Source organism: Parasteatoda tepidariorum, chromosome 8, assembly GCF_982258835.1.
Source record: "Parasteatoda tepidariorum strain Cologne lab strain chromosome 8, Ptep-v5.0, whole genome shotgun sequence".
Taxonomy (NCBI): domain Eukaryota; kingdom Metazoa; phylum Arthropoda; class Arachnida; order Araneae; family Theridiidae; genus Parasteatoda; species Parasteatoda tepidariorum.
In genome coordinates, this window is record NC_141762.1 from 98,421,841 (window position 1) to 98,443,524 (window position 21,684).

The 21,684-nt window shown below is 31.6% G+C and overlaps 1 protein-coding gene across 1 annotated transcript in view; it reads left to right on the plus strand.

Annotated features, from left to right (window-relative positions):
• Positions 1 to 486: 486 nt before the first annotated feature.
• The window catches only part of LOC107442318 (uncharacterized), a 32,580-nt gene continuing 11,382 nt past the window's right edge, over positions 487 to 21,684 (plus strand). Inside the window, exons 1-3 of the mRNA XM_016055853.4 lie at positions 487 to 741; positions 10,188 to 10,372; positions 17,246 to 17,634. Coding sequence (XP_015911339.1) covers positions 515 to 741; positions 10,188 to 10,372; positions 17,246 to 17,634 — 801 coding nt within the window. The 5' untranslated portion in view covers positions 487 to 514. The remainder of the gene's footprint in view (positions 742 to 10,187; positions 10,373 to 17,245; positions 17,635 to 21,684) is intronic.

Genomic DNA, 21,684 nt, shown 5'->3' on the forward strand with positions numbered 1-21,684 from the left:
CAACGAATGTTACGCACTATCATGCGTGTTTATTACAATTGTTGAATGATTATTTGTTTTGTATTGTATCAATGTATGTACGTATTAAATTTCATTAAAATCGGTCCAGTAGTTCTAGAGATAATCGACCAAGTCTGAAAATTCTCTTAATTTCTTACAACAGTGTAGATCAAAAGCAAAATATTAGACGTTTTCATAAAATAAAAAAAATAAAATAATAATAATAATAAATGGAGGACTTGATCTTAACTTTTTAAAAAAAAAAAACTTTTTTATAGAAACTGAAAACTATTTCAAAAAACAATTAAATGATTCTGTAAAAGGCACCGAAAACGAATGTAATTGAAACACACATTCCTTCACCATCAAAAAGGAGGAAACCTTTCAAATTCCGGGACCAATCAAACGATATTTTGCTCCTTTCCTGACGACAAAAGATGCTCTTGAGCTTCACTCCATCCCTTGCATTCTTATGTTTTCAGGTGACGTTTGTCCGATATAAAAGAAAGTAGAAATGGATGGAGGGGGCAGCTACTTGCCCAACAATCCTGCCTTTCTGCAACAGGATCCTTGGAGGGTTGCCTTCAGCCCTCTCGGATGCGAGGAAGAAGAAGCCCAAGATCAGCTGGATGAAGGCGGCACACCTGTTGATCTCAACATCAACACTTTCGGATTCTCTGCCGCAGACATGGAACCCTTAACCAGCCTCTTCTCCTTCAGTACCTGCTCATCCCCTTACAAGTAAGTACCTGAATTGGTTTAACCCATTAATGCCATCACCTATTTTTTACAGAATGGTTCTAGAAAATTAATAATGAACTCATAATAGTACGTATTAATCGTCTGTTGATAATAGAATTTTTTTTCAAAAAATGTTTTTCGTGATGCTGAAAGTTGAAGTTTCTATAGCTCAAAATGAAATAAAGATAGTTAAGACATAAAAGTATAAAGTCTAAGTAAATTTCGTATTAAATAAAATTTAATTTTTCTTTTTGTAACTAATTTTTTGTAGATATTATTTTAAGAATCCTTTTCCTGGATTCTCAAACAGTTTTAGATCTTTATTATTTTTTTAAACATACTTTAAAAATGCGTAATATTTATTCGACTTTTCTAAAATAAATGTATAGAGTTTTTAGGCAATGTCCTTCTCATAAATTTTTGGTCTAGTTTTCTGGAATTTATATAGTTAGTCTATACAAAGTGTTAAGTACAGCTTTTATGACTTAGGCATCATCATCTTAAGTATTATTGTGACTGAATCAAGTTTTACTTTAAACAATTTCTTTTTTTTATAAAAAAAAAGTTCAACACCGTGAAACGTTTATAAAATCAATTTTCTTTACATAATTTTTTTTATGCCTAATATGAAAATATTTTTCTAAATGTGTTAAATTAACAAAAATACTATACATACAGCATATATTTCATTAACGAGTGTGTACTTTAAAATTCTCTCCAAGTATAATCGTTACAAGTATTTTACCACGTTTATATCAACTTGCTTTCGTGTATGTCTGTTCGGGTGGAATTTTGAAATCGATTTCAAACTAACTTCCCGACTAGCTACAGACTTCAAATTTGGCACATAGTTTAGAATTGGATGACAATGCATGAAAAAGAAGAGAAAAAAGACATACAAAGTAAAATAAAATTAAAGAAAAATTAATATTTTCGCGATTGCCTTTTGTTGTCGATTCGATTATTTCAAATTAGCGTCACATGTCAGTTGAAAAGTTTTGTGTACAGTGAGTTAAAAAATTGAGATTTCGGAAGTGAGTACAAAAAAAAAATAAAAATAATATTTTTAAAAACCACGTTTTTGTAGTGGAGAATAATAATTAAAAAACAAAGATTTGAAAAACGAAAAACGTGGGGGGCATGAAATACATAACAGTACATATACACATTTTCTTACCCATACACATGCACAACCACATGCACAACCACATGCACATCCAGATACACATGCATATACACAAACATATTCCACATATACATCCATATTCAGATACAATTACAGATATACGTACACATATTCTCATGAGCACTCATACTGTTACTGTTATGTATTTCATGCGCCCCACGTTTTTCGTTTTTCAAATCTTTGTTTTTTAATTGTTATTCTCCACTACAAAAACGTGGTTTTTAAAAATATTATTTTTATTTTTATTTTTTTTCCTAACTACCTACATATAAGAATCTAATGACGATGTCTCAGTTTTTCATTGTTGTGGGTACATTTTTACTGGCCGAATATCACATGGTAGGATCTAGTTTTACCACATTAATTTTCCTAATGGTTTGGCTGTCATCACCATAAAATTGATATAAGTCATAAAGGTAATTTTTTTCGATAAATAATTTTGCATACCCAATTTAAAGGTACTGTTATTACTACGTTATTAAAATCAATAACGTGTTTGTTTTCTAAATTGAAAGAGTTGAAAAGGATTGTTAATTTTATTATTATTATGAGAATAACATAATTCTACGTCACATTTTAAGATAAAGTTATGTGAATCAGCTTTTTATCTCATAAACCATTTTACAATTATTTTTATTTATTTATTTATTTTTTTTTTTTGAAAATCAGGTTTTTTCCCCCAATGCGCACCTGTGTTAACATTCCGTCAATTCAGGCATTTACAGTGCAATTTTGTTTGCCTCTCTTTTAGGGGAACCATATTAGGTGGGCCAACGTTGCTCCCTCAGTAAGGACAGATAGTACAGATAAGGAAAGAACATCCATGCCTTGCCCGGGATTCGCACCCAGAACCTTTCTGATGCAAGGGCAGTTCCCTAACCCCTACATAGGCTTGTCGGCTGCAAATTCCATTAATATACTCATATGAATTACTGTTAAAGAAATTCGTTAAATGATTTAGAACTTAACTTTAAGCTTCATGCGCTAAGTGATGAAGGTAAAAATTGTAATGAAATTATACATCCGTTCATTTGACAAATAGAAATATTAAATTATAGTTGCGAACTCATCAAATTTATTATAACAATATACCTTTAAATGTTACTTCAAAAATTGATTACTCAAAAAAAAATGGTTTATGTTCCCTAATAGATCTTAAGAGTATCATAAGGGAAATATTTGGACATGGGAAGTGGTGGGATAAGTGTTCTTTTTAGTACATTGAATCTGTTTTATGCCAAGAAACGGCAATTATTGCAATCATCGGGGTTCATGAGCGTCTTCTTTTCTTCTTCTTTTTTTTTGTAAAGCTAGTATTGATTTCTTTACTACTTTTAATTGAATTATTTCTGCATGTCTACTTTATTTGAAAACAATGAGACCCAAAGAATGATAATTTGAAATAAACACCATTAACAGGATATTATTTTATAACAATTTTTTGACAAAGTGATGATTATAATTATAAGTTTCCTAATGTTGCTTTAAGTTAAAACAAGACCAATCATTATAATCATCATTCCCTTTATTCATATTTAGATCACATTATTATATATTATTATACTATATTATTATTATTATATTATATTATTATATATTATATATTATTGTATGTTATTATATTATGCTATTATATATTATTACACATTATTATACAGTCCCTGGTCAAATTATTAGACGCACTATAAGATTCTATGTACAATCTTAATTATCAGGTGATACTATACAGCTTAATTGTTTTTACGCGGTTTGCACATGTTTACGCTAGTTTATCAATTGGTTAAATTAGGCGATATATATTATAAATACGACGATTAGATTAATTGGACGATATATTACATAAATATGGAATATTTATTAAATCAAGCATTATATTAGTATATTATAATAATTAGAGCAAATTATTAAATGCACTGTAGTTTTTAAATAATGTTTAACACGAGTTTATAGGCAATCTATCTATTTTATATAAAACGCTAATACGTACGTATGTATGTATGTATCAATAAAACCGATGATATTTCTTTTCTCGCTCTGGCAACAGTTTTCATTTTTAATTGATTGGATTCGGCGCGCAAGAGCACGTAGTGAGCAACCAGATAACAATAACCAGAGTGAGCATTATCAGGTTGTTCAATTCAGATTCATGCACTAAAAACATGACAATACTTAATTTAAACTCAATTAGGAATTAATTAATTAATTGAAGTGAGAATGCTTTAAAAGGCCGCTGTTGAATTGATATTTTTCTACTGGGAGCTACCTAAACGTCTAAAAAACGTTTAAGTGTTTGTATTGAATGCATTGAATTTTTTTTATATTTAGCGTTTATTTATGCATTGAATTTTCACGCTTTAAAATGCAGAATATTAGTGAAGCAATATTTGATAATTTATTTTGCTAATATGTTTCTTATTTAGCTAATGTTTTGATTTTTTCACCATGTACAATCTAAATAGCTAATATACTTTTTTAAAAGCCAATAAGAACATTGGTAGAATTCTTCTACATAAGTACAATACTATGTCTTTGATGATAAAATACTATGTCTTTGATGATAAAATACTATGTCTTTGATGATAATATATTATGTCTTTGTGCTAGAACATTGTGTTCATTGGCGAGCGAGCGCAGCGAGCCATGGTTCACGGCGTGAACCACATAGGATTGCGTAGCAATTCTCGGGGGTTGGCGAGCGTTAGCGAGCAGGGGGCGGAGCCTCCTTGTACTTTTATATTTAAACACACATGTAAACAAGTAATTTTTTACTCGAGAGATTTGTTATATACTTCCTAATTGTATTTATTTTTAACGTATTGCATTACAATATTAAACAATTGATACACGAACGTAAACAAGTACAAACTGGTTTCAACCTCTTAAAAATAATAAAGGTGCATATTATCACCTGATTTTGCATAGAAAATTATAGCGAGTCCAATAATTTGACCAGGGACGGTATATTATTATATTATACTATTATATATTATTACACTATATTATTATATATTATGAATATTGCATATTATATATTATTATTATTATTATCGATCATAGAGCTCCTAGGAGGTATTTTTTCCAAAATGATTTGTCCCTAATTGCTTTCAAACATTCATTTTGTTTTAATTATATTAACAGAAGCAATGCATTTCTTTGATGATGTAAATGTTTTTATTTTCGTTTTTAAAGAAGTTTTCGGGGAGTCATGAAAAAACATAAGTTTGTTTCACTTGTTTCCTGCATTAAAATTTTAAATGCAAAACAAATATAATCTATCAGAATTGATGATATAAGAAAGGTGATTTTTCAAAACTGTGATTGCAAATTCCATATTGTACACTCAAATTATTTATTCTGTCACATATTTAATAGTGATAATCCTTATTATATATGTTATTGGCAAAGTATAAAACACCGGCATTCTATAGAATGCCTTAGGCATTGTATATAATGCCGAATGTTTTCAGGCAAGGTATGAGATATGAGAAGTATTACATACTTTCCCTAGGGATTGTATATAATATTAGGCATTCTATAAAATGACAAATGCTATTTAGGCAAAGTATTAAATAGGTTATGTAAATGATGAGCATTTTCCAAAAATAGAAATGTTATTCTGAAAAAATAATGAGATCGCTATTAAAAAAATTGATTTAAAATGCGTAAAGAAAAATGAAAGTATTTTACTACAATTTATTATGATTTATGCCTTTCTTATTAAAGGAAAAAAAAATATCACATAAAAAATACATATTTAAGTCACAATTATTTTCAGTTTAGAAACAAATATTGTACAAAAAATCCATTTCATCACCTTTCCTAGTATGGCTACAGAGGATTTTATGCTTTGCCGGTTTCTCATTTGTCATTCTATAGAATGCCTAGGAAATGTGTGAAATATAAATCGTTCCATACATTACCGACTAGTTTTAGGCATTATATACAATGACTAGGCATTCTATAGAATGCCGGATTTAAAAACTTTGCTGGTAACATATACGCAACCCTACAATAATGGAAGAGACACTTTCAGTTTTTGACATTTTATTTTTTTAATTTCTCAAGAAATACTTAAAGGATTATTTTTTAGCTTTCGAAATATTTAATTCATGCGATTTTTCATACTCACCAATAAAGTCTAAAGCTTTCAGAGGCTTGGGAGACCGACAATAAATAACGAAAAAAAAAAAAAAAACAAGTACTTTTGGACACCCTATACCAGAAAATCAAGCAATAAGCTTGTCACTTGTTTCGATGACATTTAGTTGTTATTTTGAATAACTGCACAAAGTTTCGTAAACCAAGAGTAAATACTTGTGGAGATATGGGCATTTTCATAAAAAATAATTTAATTATTATATTACGTTTTTCCGTTATACAGTCCCAGTTTGAAATTAAAGGGTATCATAGGGGTAATTTGGGTACATACAGTCCCTTTTTCAAATTATTAGACGCACTATAAGATTCTAAGTAAAATCTTAATTAACAGGTGATACTATACAGCTTTATTGTATTGACGCGAAAGAAACCGGTTTGCATTCGTTTATTTTCATGTTTCATGTAAATTAGACGATATATAATATAAATTCGACGATTAGATAAATTAGACGAAATATTATATAAATAAAAAATATTTATTATATCAAGCGTTATATTAGTATATTATAATAATTAGATCATTAGTATATTATTATAATTAGACGCACTGTAGTGTTTTAATATTTACATATTTCGCAAGAGGTTACATGCAATACTTTTATGTTTAAACATACATGTAATGGGTTTTTATTCAGGAGATTTTTTATATACTTCCTACTTGTATTTATTTTTAACGTATTGCATTACAATGTTAACCCACTGATGCACGAATGTAAACAAGTGCAAACCGGTTTCAGTCTCGTAAAAACAATAAAGCTGTTAAGTATCACCTGATAATTAAGATTTTACATAGAATCTTTAGCGCGTCTAATAATTTGGCCGGGTATAAAAGAACTAGCTTAAATACTCATAACTTGCGCAGTTTTTAACGAATATTTTAAAATTGTAAATCAACAATTTAGTAATTATTTTAGATTTTTTCAAAAATTTTGTCTAGTTCTATTGAATATTTTCGAAGTTATAACGTATGACGAGAAAATTAATTATTTTATAAAAATGTCAGTATTTTCATAAACATTTATGCACGTAAGTTATTCAAAATTACAACTAAAGTAATCGATACAAGTTACAAGTTCTTTGCTTGATTTTCAGCCATAGGGTGTTTAAAAAGACTTGTTTTCTGTCGTAATTTATTGCAGATTTTTCTAATCTCTCTGAAAGCTTTAAATCTCATTACTAGGTACGAAAGATTGCATGAACTAACACCTCTATAGTTACAAAATAATCCTTTGAATATTTCCCGGGAAATTAAAAATAAAAAGAAATCAAAAACTGAAAGTGTCTCTTCCATTATTGTAGGGCAGTGCACATTTCTCTTACAAAAACAAAGCATACATATTTTTATTTTATTTTATAACTGCTGTTAAACAGTCGACCCAATTTTTTTGGGTTACGTTTACTATTGTTCAACTCTGTAGCCTTGTAATTTTGAACCCAATCCAGAAGACAAGGGGACCCCTCAAGTATTAGGATTAAGTATTAGGAGAAATTTGAGTTTCTTTTTTTCAAGTATTAGGAGAAAATTGACTGGAGAACTTTTTTGAGGGAACTAATCCGCATTTACGTTACATGGTGAGGAAAACCGCGAAAACCTCCCACGGTTGGCCTGACTGCAAAGGGACTCTAACCCATGATCCGTCTACATCTGAGAATATTTTACATCAGCACTGTGGTTGGTGCAAGCCGGATGAGGAATTCGTATCGACCAGCCATCACCGGGAATCGAACCTGGCTCTCCTCATTGGAAGGAGAACTCTCTATCCCCTAAGCCATCATGGCTCAAAGTATACATATGATGAACCCTTAATAGCCATTAAAACCAGTTTGATTGATTGAGGCATCGCTTTTTAACTCTTCCTTCTTCCATTCTGCTATTAGGGCCGGCAGAAGGGGCAGGCAAGGCTGCCGATGGACCGAACGAGACCTCAAAATTATTAATTTTTTTCCTTTTTAAAAAAATTGTTTGTTTCAAAAATATATTTATATGTCTTTTTTTTTTAAATTTTGTACATTCCATAAAAGTTTTAATCCAGATGGAAAAGAGAGTGTGCGGCAGAAAAAGCAACTTTTTTGACATTTGGGTAACTGCCTTTTCTAAATCATTCAACAAACAAGGGTTGTAGACGTTGTTATAGTTGTAGTTCATTTACGTCACACTAGAGCTGCACAATGGGATATTGGCGACGGACACCCCTGAGGATGATCCGAAGACAAGCCATCACAATTTTTATCCTCTGCAGAGGAGATGGCACCCGGTAGCCCGACGACCTGCAGTCCCAGTCGAGCACTTCACGGTAGAACAGTTTAATAAGGACCAATACCACACACCCTCGGTCCCTACGCAGACAGATCCAAGTGGTCACTCACCCCTAGCACACTGACCGCAGCCAGTGATACTTGACTTAGGTGATCTACCGGGAACCGTGTCTTAACGATCAGTCCATTGCAAACAAGGGGGGAGATGGAAATTGCTATAGGTTTCACGTTTAAGATTAATATTGCTTTAAGATCAGTGAATGAGTATATTAACAGCAGTGAATTCAATCATGTGAGAGGGAATGAGTTAATAAATTTAAAGATATGTTTATAAACCTAGAGATAGTGTTATGACAGTCGGCGACAAAATTTTTTTTTTTAAAAATAATAATTAACAAAATCGCGGCATATTGCGACATATCGGAATTAAACATTAGTAGTCGTAAACCCGAAAAATCGGGTCGGCAATTCAACGACGGTTATAAAATAAAATATCCACCGACGTGCGAAAACGTCTTCCGCCGGTACTGCCTGCAATCAAACAAATTTTGTTGTTTTTGACCTCTTCTCTAGTGATTCGTTTTCGTTTGTGGTTTCCCACCCCCTTCTCACCTAAAATGCCCCTAAATATTTCTCCCCACTATCAAATCTCATAAATTATTCCTTTGTTTCTCAAATGGTAAAAATAAAAATGAATGATGTAATTGCATTTTTTTTCTTCAAAATTTTACTTACCAAATACTTAAGAGATCTTGTCTTAAATCTTAAGAAATGAAATTAATTGTGTTATTGCTGTTGAAATTAATTAACAGAATAAATTGCGATTTATCAAAAAATTTCATTTTGAATTCGATAAAAAATTTTTTTTTAGATATTTTGTTTGTGATCTAGTATGTCAGGTATTCATTATAAATAATTTCTTTAGTTTCAGTAAACAAGAACACACAAGATGTTTCGAAAGACTGCCCTTAATATGGAACTTAGGAATCCTTTTCAAATAACGATAACGAAATCTGATAAATGACAGAAGAAGTGAATATAATTAACATCAAAACACTGGTTTAATTCAAAGGTTGAAGCTTAGGGTGTTTAAATTGATTGTCTGTTAATTTCTATTTGTTTCCTCTCTAGCAATCCAACCAGTCTTGATGATTATTAAGTCTGCTGTCCTGTGCAGTGATTTGCGGGATTGCCATAGCGTGGTTGTTTTTTCCTAGTTCAAATATTAGCTTGCGACTCTAATTGCGAAATAATTTATATCGATTGCGACTCCCGATTCTCTTTGTTTTCATTTTGATAAAGATCAGAAATTCACATTAAGGTGTTCTTTACGTAACACCCTGTATATGCAATTAAACACTTTCTTTTATATCCCATCGTTATTTTAAAATTTATTTTGACGTACGTACTTAAAACCTATTTTTTGCTAAAGTCTTTGATAGTTTTGCCACATGGTAAAACTTATAAGGAGGTTTAGGTAAGCTGTTAAGGCCATTTTACAAATTTAGTAAAATTTGAATACATTTATAAGTTAGGAAATTTTGTAAACAGTTTTTTTCTCCGGTCAACTTATTAAGGGGTTAGAATAGCATTCAAAAATAGTCTTAAACAAATTTGACGAATTTCAGAGGTCAACAGACTAGGTAGACTGAATGTCAGGTGAAAAATGTTTTATAATTTAGGATAAGTTTAGTTAATAGAGATACATTTAGAAGGGTGGTAAATTTGACTGGTGTTATCATTCTGTATTAATGATTTAAACTTAACAAATTTGTTTTATTTTTAAAATTTCAGCGACAAGGTTACAATTTTCATTAATAATAACCTTAATTAATTTTTTTTTCAGAGAGCAATCATCTTTTAAAAATCCTGATTCGAATGATGTTTACGTCATGAAACATGCCTTGGTGCACAGCAACGGCACTACTATTGGCAGCCCCACCTCGACTGGTCAAACGATTTTATCCGGTGGGCAGTTCTCGCCTATTGGAACGATGGCTCATAACCTTTATAACCAAAGTTTTCCTCGAAGTAGGTTCAACTCTCTCTCTCTCTTTATACGAGGCCTGTCTAAAAAGTATCCGACCTTAATTTTCCCACGCAAAGTAGTGATTCTAAGGCATAACATAGTGCACGGTGAAAGGAGGAACCTTAATGGACATGTTTGAATTTTTTCACTGCGTTCGCTAGTGCAAGTCGCTGGCTGGTGGTCGCCAAGTAAGATGCTGTTCGTAGTGTTCGTCGGATTTAGTTTTCTCGCAAGATGACTGAACGAATTGAGCAAAGATACTGCATCAAAAGCTTGGCCAAACAATTCGTAAGATTCAACAGGTGTTTGGAGAAGAAGCGATGGGTGTAACACAAATTAAAGAGTGGTTCAACAGATTCAAGGATGACCGCACATCAGCAGAGAGTGAGCAGCGTTGTGGCAGGTCCCAAACTGCTCGGAGTGCAGCTAATGTTGAGAGGTTGCGAAATCTGGTATTGGCAGATCGTCTTTTGACAGTGCGGCTGATTGCAGAAGAAGTTGGAGTGAGTAAAGATTCTGCACATGCAACTTTGTGTGAAGATTTGAAAATGAACCGAGTGGCCGCGAAATTCGTACCAAAGTTGTTGTCGTCGGAACAAAAAGACCTCCGTTTTGACGTTGCACAGGATCTTTTGGACACCGCCAACACTGATCCTGGGTTTCTGAACACCGTGATAACTGGAGATGAGTCATGGGCAGGGCCGTAACTACGCCGGGGCACCGGGGCACCGCCCCGGGGCCCCGACGGTCAAGGGGGCCCCATATGAAGATACTTTTTTTTTTCAAAATAAAGCACTCTAATTATATATATGTAGGAAAGAAATTGTGTTAAGATAGAGTTGATGAAAATTGTCTTTTTTGTAATTGCGTACCCACTATAACATAAAGGGAAGGGTAAAAAATGGTAAAACACCTTTTCACAAAATATTTCCCTTTCTTAAAAGAACAAACAGGCTTTGCAGAGAAGGGGAAAGGTCACAGCTGCATGTAGTTGATTGCGTCAGACCCAGTGGCGTGCCAACCAGGGGGAGGCAGAGGGCCCCTTTAAAATTTAGATGACGGGGCAAACGATGCGTTTCGCTCCTCCTGAAATTTAGACACTCACAAAAATAAAGTCAAGTAAAATCAGTAATTTAAAAAGAAAAAAAAATTTCAATTTTGAAGCTATTTTTGAAATAGAAAACTTTATATTCCTCTAACATTTATGTGCCTTGCCTCTTTTAATATTTAGTTATTCGCCAAGACGAAGTCTAGTAAAGTAGGTAATTTTAGAGGAAAAAAAAAAGCTATTCTTTTTCAGCTTTGAAGATATACATCAAGTTATTCTGTTATGGGCGATTAATATGTTTTTTTACTTTTGGAAAAGTAAAGTAAAAGTAGAAAAAGTATTTTATTTCCAATTTTTACTCTATTTACTTCCGAAATAGTAATGAGGGGGCGAACATAGTGTTTCGCCCCTTCTGAAATTTCAAAGTGCTCAAAAATAATAAAAATTGGTAACTAAAAAAAAAATTTCACCTTTGAATCTATTTTCCAAATAGAAAGCTTTATTTTCTTCTGAAATAAAAGTGAGGGGGTGAAAAATTTGCTTCTCATCTTCTGAAATTTAGACATTAATAGAATAAAATCAAGTAAAGTTGAAAATTTTAGTGGAAAAAAATTGTTTTGTTTCATAATTTCGACGATATTTTCCAAATAGAAAACTTCATTTTTCTCTTAAATTATAGTAAGGGGATAGAAAACTTTAATTTCTTCTGATATAAAGTAAGGGGGGCTAAAATGTTTTTAGTATCTTTAGAAATTTAGACATTTGAAATAATAAAGTCCAGTAAAATTTAAAAAAAAAAAAAAAAAAAAAAACTTTGAAGCTATTTTTAAAAAAGAAAATTTTATTTTCTTCTTAAAGTGAGGGGGTGAAGAATATACTTCACCCCTTCTGAATATCACACATTCGCAAGAATAAAGTCGAGTAAAATTTATATTTAACTCTTATTTTCGACTTTAAAGCTATTTTCCAAATCGAACACTTTAGCCTCCCCTTCTGAAAATTTGAAATTCGCTACAATAAAGTAAAGCAGAATTGAGAATTTCAGAAAAAGAAACCACTTTGTCCCAATTTAATAGCTATTTTTCAAATTGAAATAGAAATCCCCCCCCCCCCCCCCCCAAGAAAAATGCTTCGGTTTTGTTTCAATTTTTTACTACAGATTACAACTTTTAATTTATTAAAAAAATTTAAAACAAAAACACGAAAAGAGAAGAAGAGCACATCATAAAAAAACATAACAAGTGTTTAGAAAACTAAAATAAGCACCACTGTTTTGCATCCTGAAAAATGCATTCTACACTGAGACTAATAGATATATTTGAAAGCATCTTTTGACTGTGGGTGGTATGAAGGTGTTAGAACCTTCATATCCCCCACAGAGTTGACCCACAGTTATCTGACTCCTCAAAAAATAGCCATCTCCTTTTACACCATGGGAAAATGACCTTTTCCTTCTTTAAATTGCCTAAATCATTTTTATGACCCTGGGCTCTTTTGTGCTTTTATAAAATGTCATATATTTACAGTACCATCTATATGTCCCTTAAGTTGTCTGAAACTAGCAATTATCTAGATATTCTAGGAAAACGGATGTAAGCTTTTAAGGGATCCAAGGGGATGACTCTTGTTAACATTTACTTAGGTCATTTTGTCAAGAGATTTTTTCTGAGACAAACGTAAACGTTGCAGTTAAATTCCAGTTTTTAACTCATTTAATTGCGTCATTCAAATTAACCATTTTTAATTCAGATATAAATTCTGTTACCTTTTGTTTTGTTCAATTTTTGAAATTTAACTTTAATTAAGAGTTTTTAAAATTATTTGCAACTTCATTTTTTCAAACATAAATCGTGATATCAATAATTCCCATTCTTAATAAAATTTTTCTTTGGAAAACAAGAAAACCAAATGTAAATTCATTTATAAGGAGGTAAGGAAATGTTTGCATTAACTCATTTAATACATTTAAATTTTATATTTATATACTGTTAGAATTCTTTTATAAGAATGGTAACATAAAAATTGCTTTTCTTTATGTTCGTATATAAAATTTAATTTGCATAGTACTTTAATTGATAATTTTACTGTTTTTTGTGTGCATGAATTTTGTTCTTATTTTAAATTTTTTAAATTATTAAGACCTTTAAATTTTTTAAATTAGAACTTCGAATTTTTAGGGTTTTCAACAACTTTGTTTTCATTAAAAAATGAAATGCAATCTTTATTTTATCTAAGAAAAATCATATTTAATTTAATAAAAAAAACGCATTTAATTTAATAAAAAAGCTATGAACATCAGCTTAGAAATCCGTAGCAATTGAAATTCATTGCCATGAGAAACCATTAAAAAGAATTTTTTTTTTAATTAGCAAATATGCTTTGACTTTTTCTCATTTTTCTTTCATTAAAAAAATATATATATATTGCCCTTCGTCACAATTTTGCCACATATCGTTGGTTCAAAACTAAAACGACACTTCTGCACTATCTTCTCATGTTATTTGAATGAGAAGTGAGTGCAGAAGTGTCGTTTTAGTTTTGAACCATCGATATGATTACAAGGCGTCATGAATACATAGGCCAAATATTCAAGAACGAATTCTTTTCAAAATATAGCTATATTTTCTAGGGACCTGTCCATATTGGAGTAAAGCAACTTTGTTTTTTGTTAATCGATGTATATAGAGAAAGAATTTCTGTATATTTTTTCAATTAGGACTTTTTAAAATGTGGATATATATGCCGATAGAAAAAAAAGTCTATAATTCCTTCGATTTCCATAACGCGATCAAAAACTTTTAGATTTGAAACTAAAAAATAATTTTTATTATTATAATGGTTTTGTCTTGAAAAGACCTTTCTAACGGTATAGTAACCGGATTCAACAGGTTTATAAAATTGGTATTTTATGATTAACATTATATTTAGAGGAAAAGGAAGCTACTGTGGACATGCGAGACAAGAGGAGACAACATGAATAGCTTCCCCCCTCTAGTCATATTTCCTCGGTGAGATGCCGTAAATTGGTAACATTTATGTGCAGTGAACAAAAAACGTACCACCCTGAATAACTTTTGATTTAATGATCGGATCTTCACGTTCTAGGCCTCCATCTTAATAATTCGAGGGTGTGACTTCAAATATGCAAATTAATTAGTGCACGATATTTTATTTTAAGTTACGCAATCAGACACAAAAACATACTTTCCCTGAATAAATATAACTTTTGTTCAACAGATTCGATTTTCTAACCCCCGTAATATAGGAGGTAGCTGTAATCTGGGAAATATGGTCCCAATAGTTGGGTCGGGTGGGCTATCCAAAGTTTGGACCCCCAAATGTTAAGGGAATCGAAAAATTTTTGCACACTATTATAGATTCTTTTATCTAAAGATAATTCCATGCAAAAAATAGCTTTTAGTAAATATTTATTATTTCTTATTTAATAATAGTCTGATGTTGTTGATCATTTACGTCGCACTAGTGCTACACAATAGGCTATTGGCGACGGTCTGGGAAACATCCCTTGAGGTTTGATCCTCTGCAGAGAGGATGGCACCCCCGATTCGGTAGCCCGGCGACCTGCACGCGAAGTCGAGCACTTTATGGTAGAACAGTTTAACGAGGACCAATACCGCACACCCTCGGTCCCTACGCAGACTGATCCAAGTGGTCACACACCCGCACACTGACAGCAGCCAGTGATGCTTGACTTCGGTGATCTGCTGGGAGCCGAGTCTTAACGATCAGTCCACTACGGGACAATAATAGTCTGAAAACTTTTGAATCGTAAGGCTTTTTTTTTTTATCATTTTAAAGTATCTAATTCCACATGGAAAATACAAAATTTGAGCGAAATTGGTTGATTAGTTCTTGAGAAATTGAGTTTTATAAGTACGACTTTTTTAAAATTTAATTTCTCAGGATTAATCGATTTCGCTGAAATTTTGTATTTTGCCATGTGGAAAACTTACAATGTTTTGTTATCCAATTTATATGCGAACAAATAACTTGTTTTCATAAACATATTCGCTAACATAATACATAAATAGCGAAAATGACGATTAGAGATGGAGTACTGAAAGTTTTTGAAAGGGCCTCCGCCAAAAATTTTTGCCCCAGGGCCCCGAGAGGTGAAGTTACGGCACTGGTCATGGGTGTACCGGTACGACCTAGAAACAAAAAAGCAGTCCGTGACGCAGTTCGGCGCATAAGACCAGACATGTGGACGGCGAACAACTGGCACTTGCATCACGACAGCGCTGCACATTCATTCCAATTGATCCACACTTTCTTAACCAAACATGGAATTACAACCGTTCGCCAACCTCCCTACTCTCCATACCTGGCTCCTTGCGACTTCTGGTTGTTTCCAAAATTGAAGACGCCGTTGAAAGGATCCCGTTTTGAGAGTAGAGAAGAGATAATGTGGAACGCGATAACGGAGCTGAACACCATTCCAAACGAAGACTTCCAGAGGTGTTTCCAGCAGTGGAACGACCGGTGGGCTAAGTGTGTACAAGCACAAGGGGCCTACTTTGAAGGGGATAAAGGTCTCAACTCCGTCAGGTATTCGAAATATTTTTTCTGGCCAAAGGTCGGATACTTTTCAGACAAGCCTCGTATATATATATATATATATATATATATATATATATATATATATATATATATATATATATATATATATATATATATATATATATATATATATATATATATATATATATATATATATATATATATATATATATATATATATATATATATATATATATATATGAGTTTTGGCAGTTACATATACATCTTAATTTGGACGTAATATAATGATAATTATCTAAATTAGAAATGAATAAAATCATTTTGGAAAAAAAATGATTTATTAAGTAAATATTAAGAAGAATATGGCCAAATTCAAAAACATAACAATTAATAACGAAAATAAAGAATCCCTTAAAGGGATCAAGATAAACATTCTCCTACATCGAGAATTATTGTTAAGACTTTTATATTCAAGGGTTAGGACTGTTTGGCCCAAAAGTGCACCCCCAGTCGCCAAAAATTGGAAACTGAAAGTAAATGAAGTGTACCCAACGGACAGTTAGGAGCATGGGAAGAGATATGAGGTTGGCAAATTATCGAAAGATAACATAGCCAAAAAGTAAAGCCAGTTCCCATAATAAATATTAGATTTGAAAATACTTTGGCAATCGCGAATCGCCAACAAGACTGTGAGAATTAGTATAACCATGTAAGTGAAACATAATAGTGGAAAGAAATTAAGAATAAAGAGTTATAAATAGATTTTTGTTTTAGATTTAGTGAATTAATGAGTCTACATTAGTATTGAAAAAAAAGTTAACAGTTACATTGATCGACAGGAAAAGAATAAAATATTTTATATTCGTTTTTCATAAATTGTAATAAAAATTAAATAATTGATTTAATTTAATTAAAATTCGATTAAGAATGACTTAAAAAAAATATAAGCTTAATAAATAAATAAATTTTAAAGGCTAGGAAATATATGTAATGCCTATTGTGGCATCACAAAACTTTTTGACCAAATTTTTGAAATAATTATTTACAGATCGAAACAACTCCTCATAGCTTGACCTGTCTTTCAAAATACTGAATAGTATCTTATTAGGTGAAGATCTAATTATATCGAAAATCATATAGGGTGATATCCTTTTTTTGGCCTACAGTACATTCCTTTTCATTTTGCTATCTAATTAAGTATTATAAAAATTCTACTAATTTGATATAATTCAAAATGAGTTTTATTAGAGATGACATTTTCTTGATTTCGTTTTTTTCCCTTTAGATATCTCCTTAGAATCTAGTCTGTGTTCTCCAAACGGCACCCAAGGTTTGTCTCTCGGTGGTCAGACAGTACCAGCTTCCACCGTCGCTTACAACTCCTATCCTCAAATTCAGGTGTCCAGCACTGGGAATGCCGGGGGTGGAGGAGTGTTCTATGCTGGGGACTTCAGCACTTCTCCAACAGCGACGCAGAGTGCCGTGTTCCCCACATCGATGAGCGTCAACCTTTCTATGAACATGACGATGGGTGTGCCCAACTTTGCCGATCACTTTGTTGGCACGGCAACATCGTCCGTTCCGGCCAATCACGTTCAGTGGACGGTGCCACCCGCGCAGTACTCCACAAATGGTCCGGCAACGATGGTGTCTGGTTATGGTCAGCCGGTGCAAGTAATTTTTCTTCCTTTTTAGTTTAAGTAGTGTTTAGAATATACAATGAAAGTGATTAGTTGTAGAAAGAGTACCTACGAACATTCTTTGCAGATTGCGGTGTATTGCTTACAGTTATTACATACATACATACATACATATATATATATATATATATATATATATATATATATATATATATATATATATATATATATATATATATATATATATATATATATATATATATATATATATATATATATATATATATATATATATATATATATATATATATATATATATATATATACTATAGTGTTCGAATTAATTGGGACAAGCAAGATTTTCTCATTCGAGTTGGTATGAGATTGCCAGTGATGTCCCGAACCACTTCAAACCAGTTATATCTGCCTTGAGCTGCGGTGACGGATAGACCTTCAATATAATTTACTCGTCTGACTGGTTTTAGTGTATTTGTAGTTCAGTTGTGAGCATTTCAGTGTGGAAACTGGTGGTTATAATTTTGAGTTTAGTCTAACACAAGTTATGTGCTTATAAAAGATTGATATTAGTCAGAGGATGCGCTTTAAAATTACAGCTCTTAATGAGCACACTTCTATGACTGTAAGAGACATAGCTACAGCAGTTGGTGTAGGGAAATCCAGTGTTTCCAGAATTCTTAGAACATTTTAAGATTCCGGCTCATCCTCTCCAAAAAGAAAAGGAAAATGTGGACGCAAACGGAAAACTACTCCAAGAACTGATAAAAGTCTAATAAGAAATAGTAAAATTAATCCAAGAAAGACGAGCACAGACCTCCGAAGGGATTTATTGGATTGTGGTGTTGATGTGAATACTTCAACTGTACGAAAAAGGCTTCGAGAAAGTTGGACATAAGGCAAGAAGACCAAGGAAAAAACAATTTCTAACTCAGAAAATGATGAAAAAACGCTTAGCATGGGCCAGAAAATACCAAAAATGGACTGAAAATGCCTGGAAGAAAGTGGTTTTCAGTGATGAAACACATTTATTTGTGCAGGGACAAAAATCAAGTGCAGTTAGACGAAGTGAAGGTGAAAGTCTTAGACCAGATCATATCTAACAGACTGTAAAACACCTTTCTAAAGAAATGTTTTGGGGTTTCTTCACAACAAATAGCACTGGAAGCTTAGTGCCTCTAAAAGGCATGATGAATTCAGCCAAATACATCGATATATTACATAGTAGGATTGTTCCATTCATGGAAACATTCGACGGAACATTTCAACATGATTTGGCCCCTTGTCACAATTCCAAACTGGTCCAGAATTTTATGCGAGAAAGCAAAATAAAAGTGCTTGATTGGCCTGGTAATTCACCAGACCTAAATCCCATTCTGAATATGTGGCATATTCTAAAAAATCGCTTAGCCAAGATGAATTGCACGGCAGCAGAACAAATGATAAAAAGTGTTATTCAAGTATGATTCCACGACGATGAAGTCAAGAACATGTACGGTACACTAGTGGAATCAATGCCAAAACGTGTTCTTGAAGTCATATCTGCTAAAGGAGGACATACTTCATATTAATACAGACGTGTATCAATGCAACTTAAGGTATGTAATGATTAAAAGCTAAAGTTTCAATAAATCACTTTTTTTCCATTTGTCCCAATTAATTCGAACAGTATAGTATATATATATATATATATATATATATATATATATATATATATATATATATATATATATATACATTACATATACGGTCTCTGGTCAAATTATTATACGCACTATAAGATTTTCTGTAAAATCCTAATTATCAGGGGATACTGTTCAGCGTTATTTATTTTACAAGCCGCCAAAGGCGCCCAGCTGTCCGCCAAGCTAAAGGTTTTCACAAATAAAGTTTTTTAAAACATAGCCGGAAATCTGAAGATTAGTGGACAATTAAAGTGTTCCTGTCCAGCAATTTTGTCTTCATATCCAGTTCTGCTGCAGATGTGTTATAGCTCTTGAGGATGTTTGAAATTATATAGCTACAACGCTTCAGAAAAAAAAAACTAAAATGCTAAATACATGAAAAGAACACGAAAACGAATAAATTTTTTATGGTATCAATTTCTATTTCTATATAATTTTTTATGGTATCAAATTCTATTTCTATATCTGTTACGTCAAGCACTCAGGTATTATAATTTGATCTAGTTGTGCTTGTATAATTTTGATCTAGTTGCGCTTTCTACGTCATTTTGTTAACATCGTTTGGTTTGTTATTTAACATCGTTTGGTTTGTTTTTTCTAAGTTAACTTTCAAAAAATTGGCTGGCATCAGCATTTTTATTCTTTAAGTTGTTTATTTTTTCTTTTGGAATTTGTTCCTTTATAGCGAAATGTTTTTCAACCTAATCGAATTCTTTGCCGACTGTTCTCTGTATATATAAAGAAAATAAAGTAAATATTTTTAAAGTGTTGTGAAAAGAATTTTTAGTTGTACAAAGTACTACAATATCGCTATAAAAATTATCGTCTTCGCTTAAGAAAAAAAAATAGAGCGTGGAAAGAAGAAGAAAAACTTATTATAACAATTATGAACAGCGACAAATATATCAAAGCGAAGCGTTCTATTTACGTATCGAATATGTTGCCACATTTTTAATACAGAAGTTAAACTTTTCTCCACTTTAAATGTAAACTAATGCGAACTTTACAATTAAATTATTAATTCCTTCGTATATTATTGGTTTAAGTTGTCGAAAATTAATATTTCAATTGTGAGGTTCGCATTAGCATACATTTATAAGAGTGGGGAAAAGTATATGCATTTTTTAATAGTTTTTTGAATATGGCTCTTTGAAGACGAAAAAGCAGACGAAAAGCATAGACTTACAAAATGACTGATAACTAAATAACTAATCAAAATTTTTGAAAAAGAAAAAAAATACTTCTTCATTATGTCAAAACACAATTATGGGCCGAGTTTCGTGCCCGGGCGAGGCTTCTGGGGCGATATATTGTGATTACAGACAGACAGACACACACACAGCCGCGTTTATTATTATGTATAGATGACTGAAACCGGTTTACAATTGTTTAGGTTCAAGCATCAGTTGGCTAACATTGTAATGCAATACGTTAAAAATAAATACAAATAGGAAGTATATAAAAAAAAAAATGAAAAAAGAAACCATTGCATGTATGTTTAAATATAAAAGTATTGCACATAAACTCGTGCAAATCACGTCATTATTAAATCACTGCAGTGCGTCTAATAATTTGATCTCATTATTATAATATACTAATATAATCCCTGATATAATAAATATTCTATATTTATATAATATATTGTCTGATTTATATAATCGTGAAATTCATATTATATATCGTTTAATTTAAACAATTGATACACGAACGTAAACAATTGCAAACCAGGCTCTGTTGAGAAAAAAATAAATAAATAAATAAAGCTATATAGTATCACCCGATAATTAATATTTTACATAGAATCTTATAGTGCGTCTAATAATTTAGTCAGGGACTGTATACATTATGTATACATATATATAAAAAAAATATGTATATAAATTGTTCTTTTTGCCAGTGACTTTACAGTCTCTTCAAAATTCTCGTATTGTCAATAATACGGAAATTTGCTATAGGCAAACAAAAACTGTGTAAAACAGTTATTATTAGTCTAATAATCAATATGTCATTGAACAAATTAACTTAGAAGAGAAAGAAAATTATAATTTTTAGAAAATATGTCTACGAATAGTAAACAAATTAAATTGACTATAAATTTTTTATAAACGTGTGAAATATTCCTAAATTCTCAGAAAAAAATAGGATCATTGTTGAACCATAATACACTCACTAAACTGTAATATAGATTAGCAATATTATTAATATGTCTTTTTTAAAAAAAAAAAAAAACGTTAACGGGTATCTTAGAATACAACTTAGTTTTTTTCCCCTCTTTTATAAAAACAGTAAAAATTTATTTTTTTTAAAATATAAATTTCATCAGGGTGGCCACTCAAATCAGATTTCAAATTTCTCTGATTTTTTCAGGTTTTCCAGACAAAAAT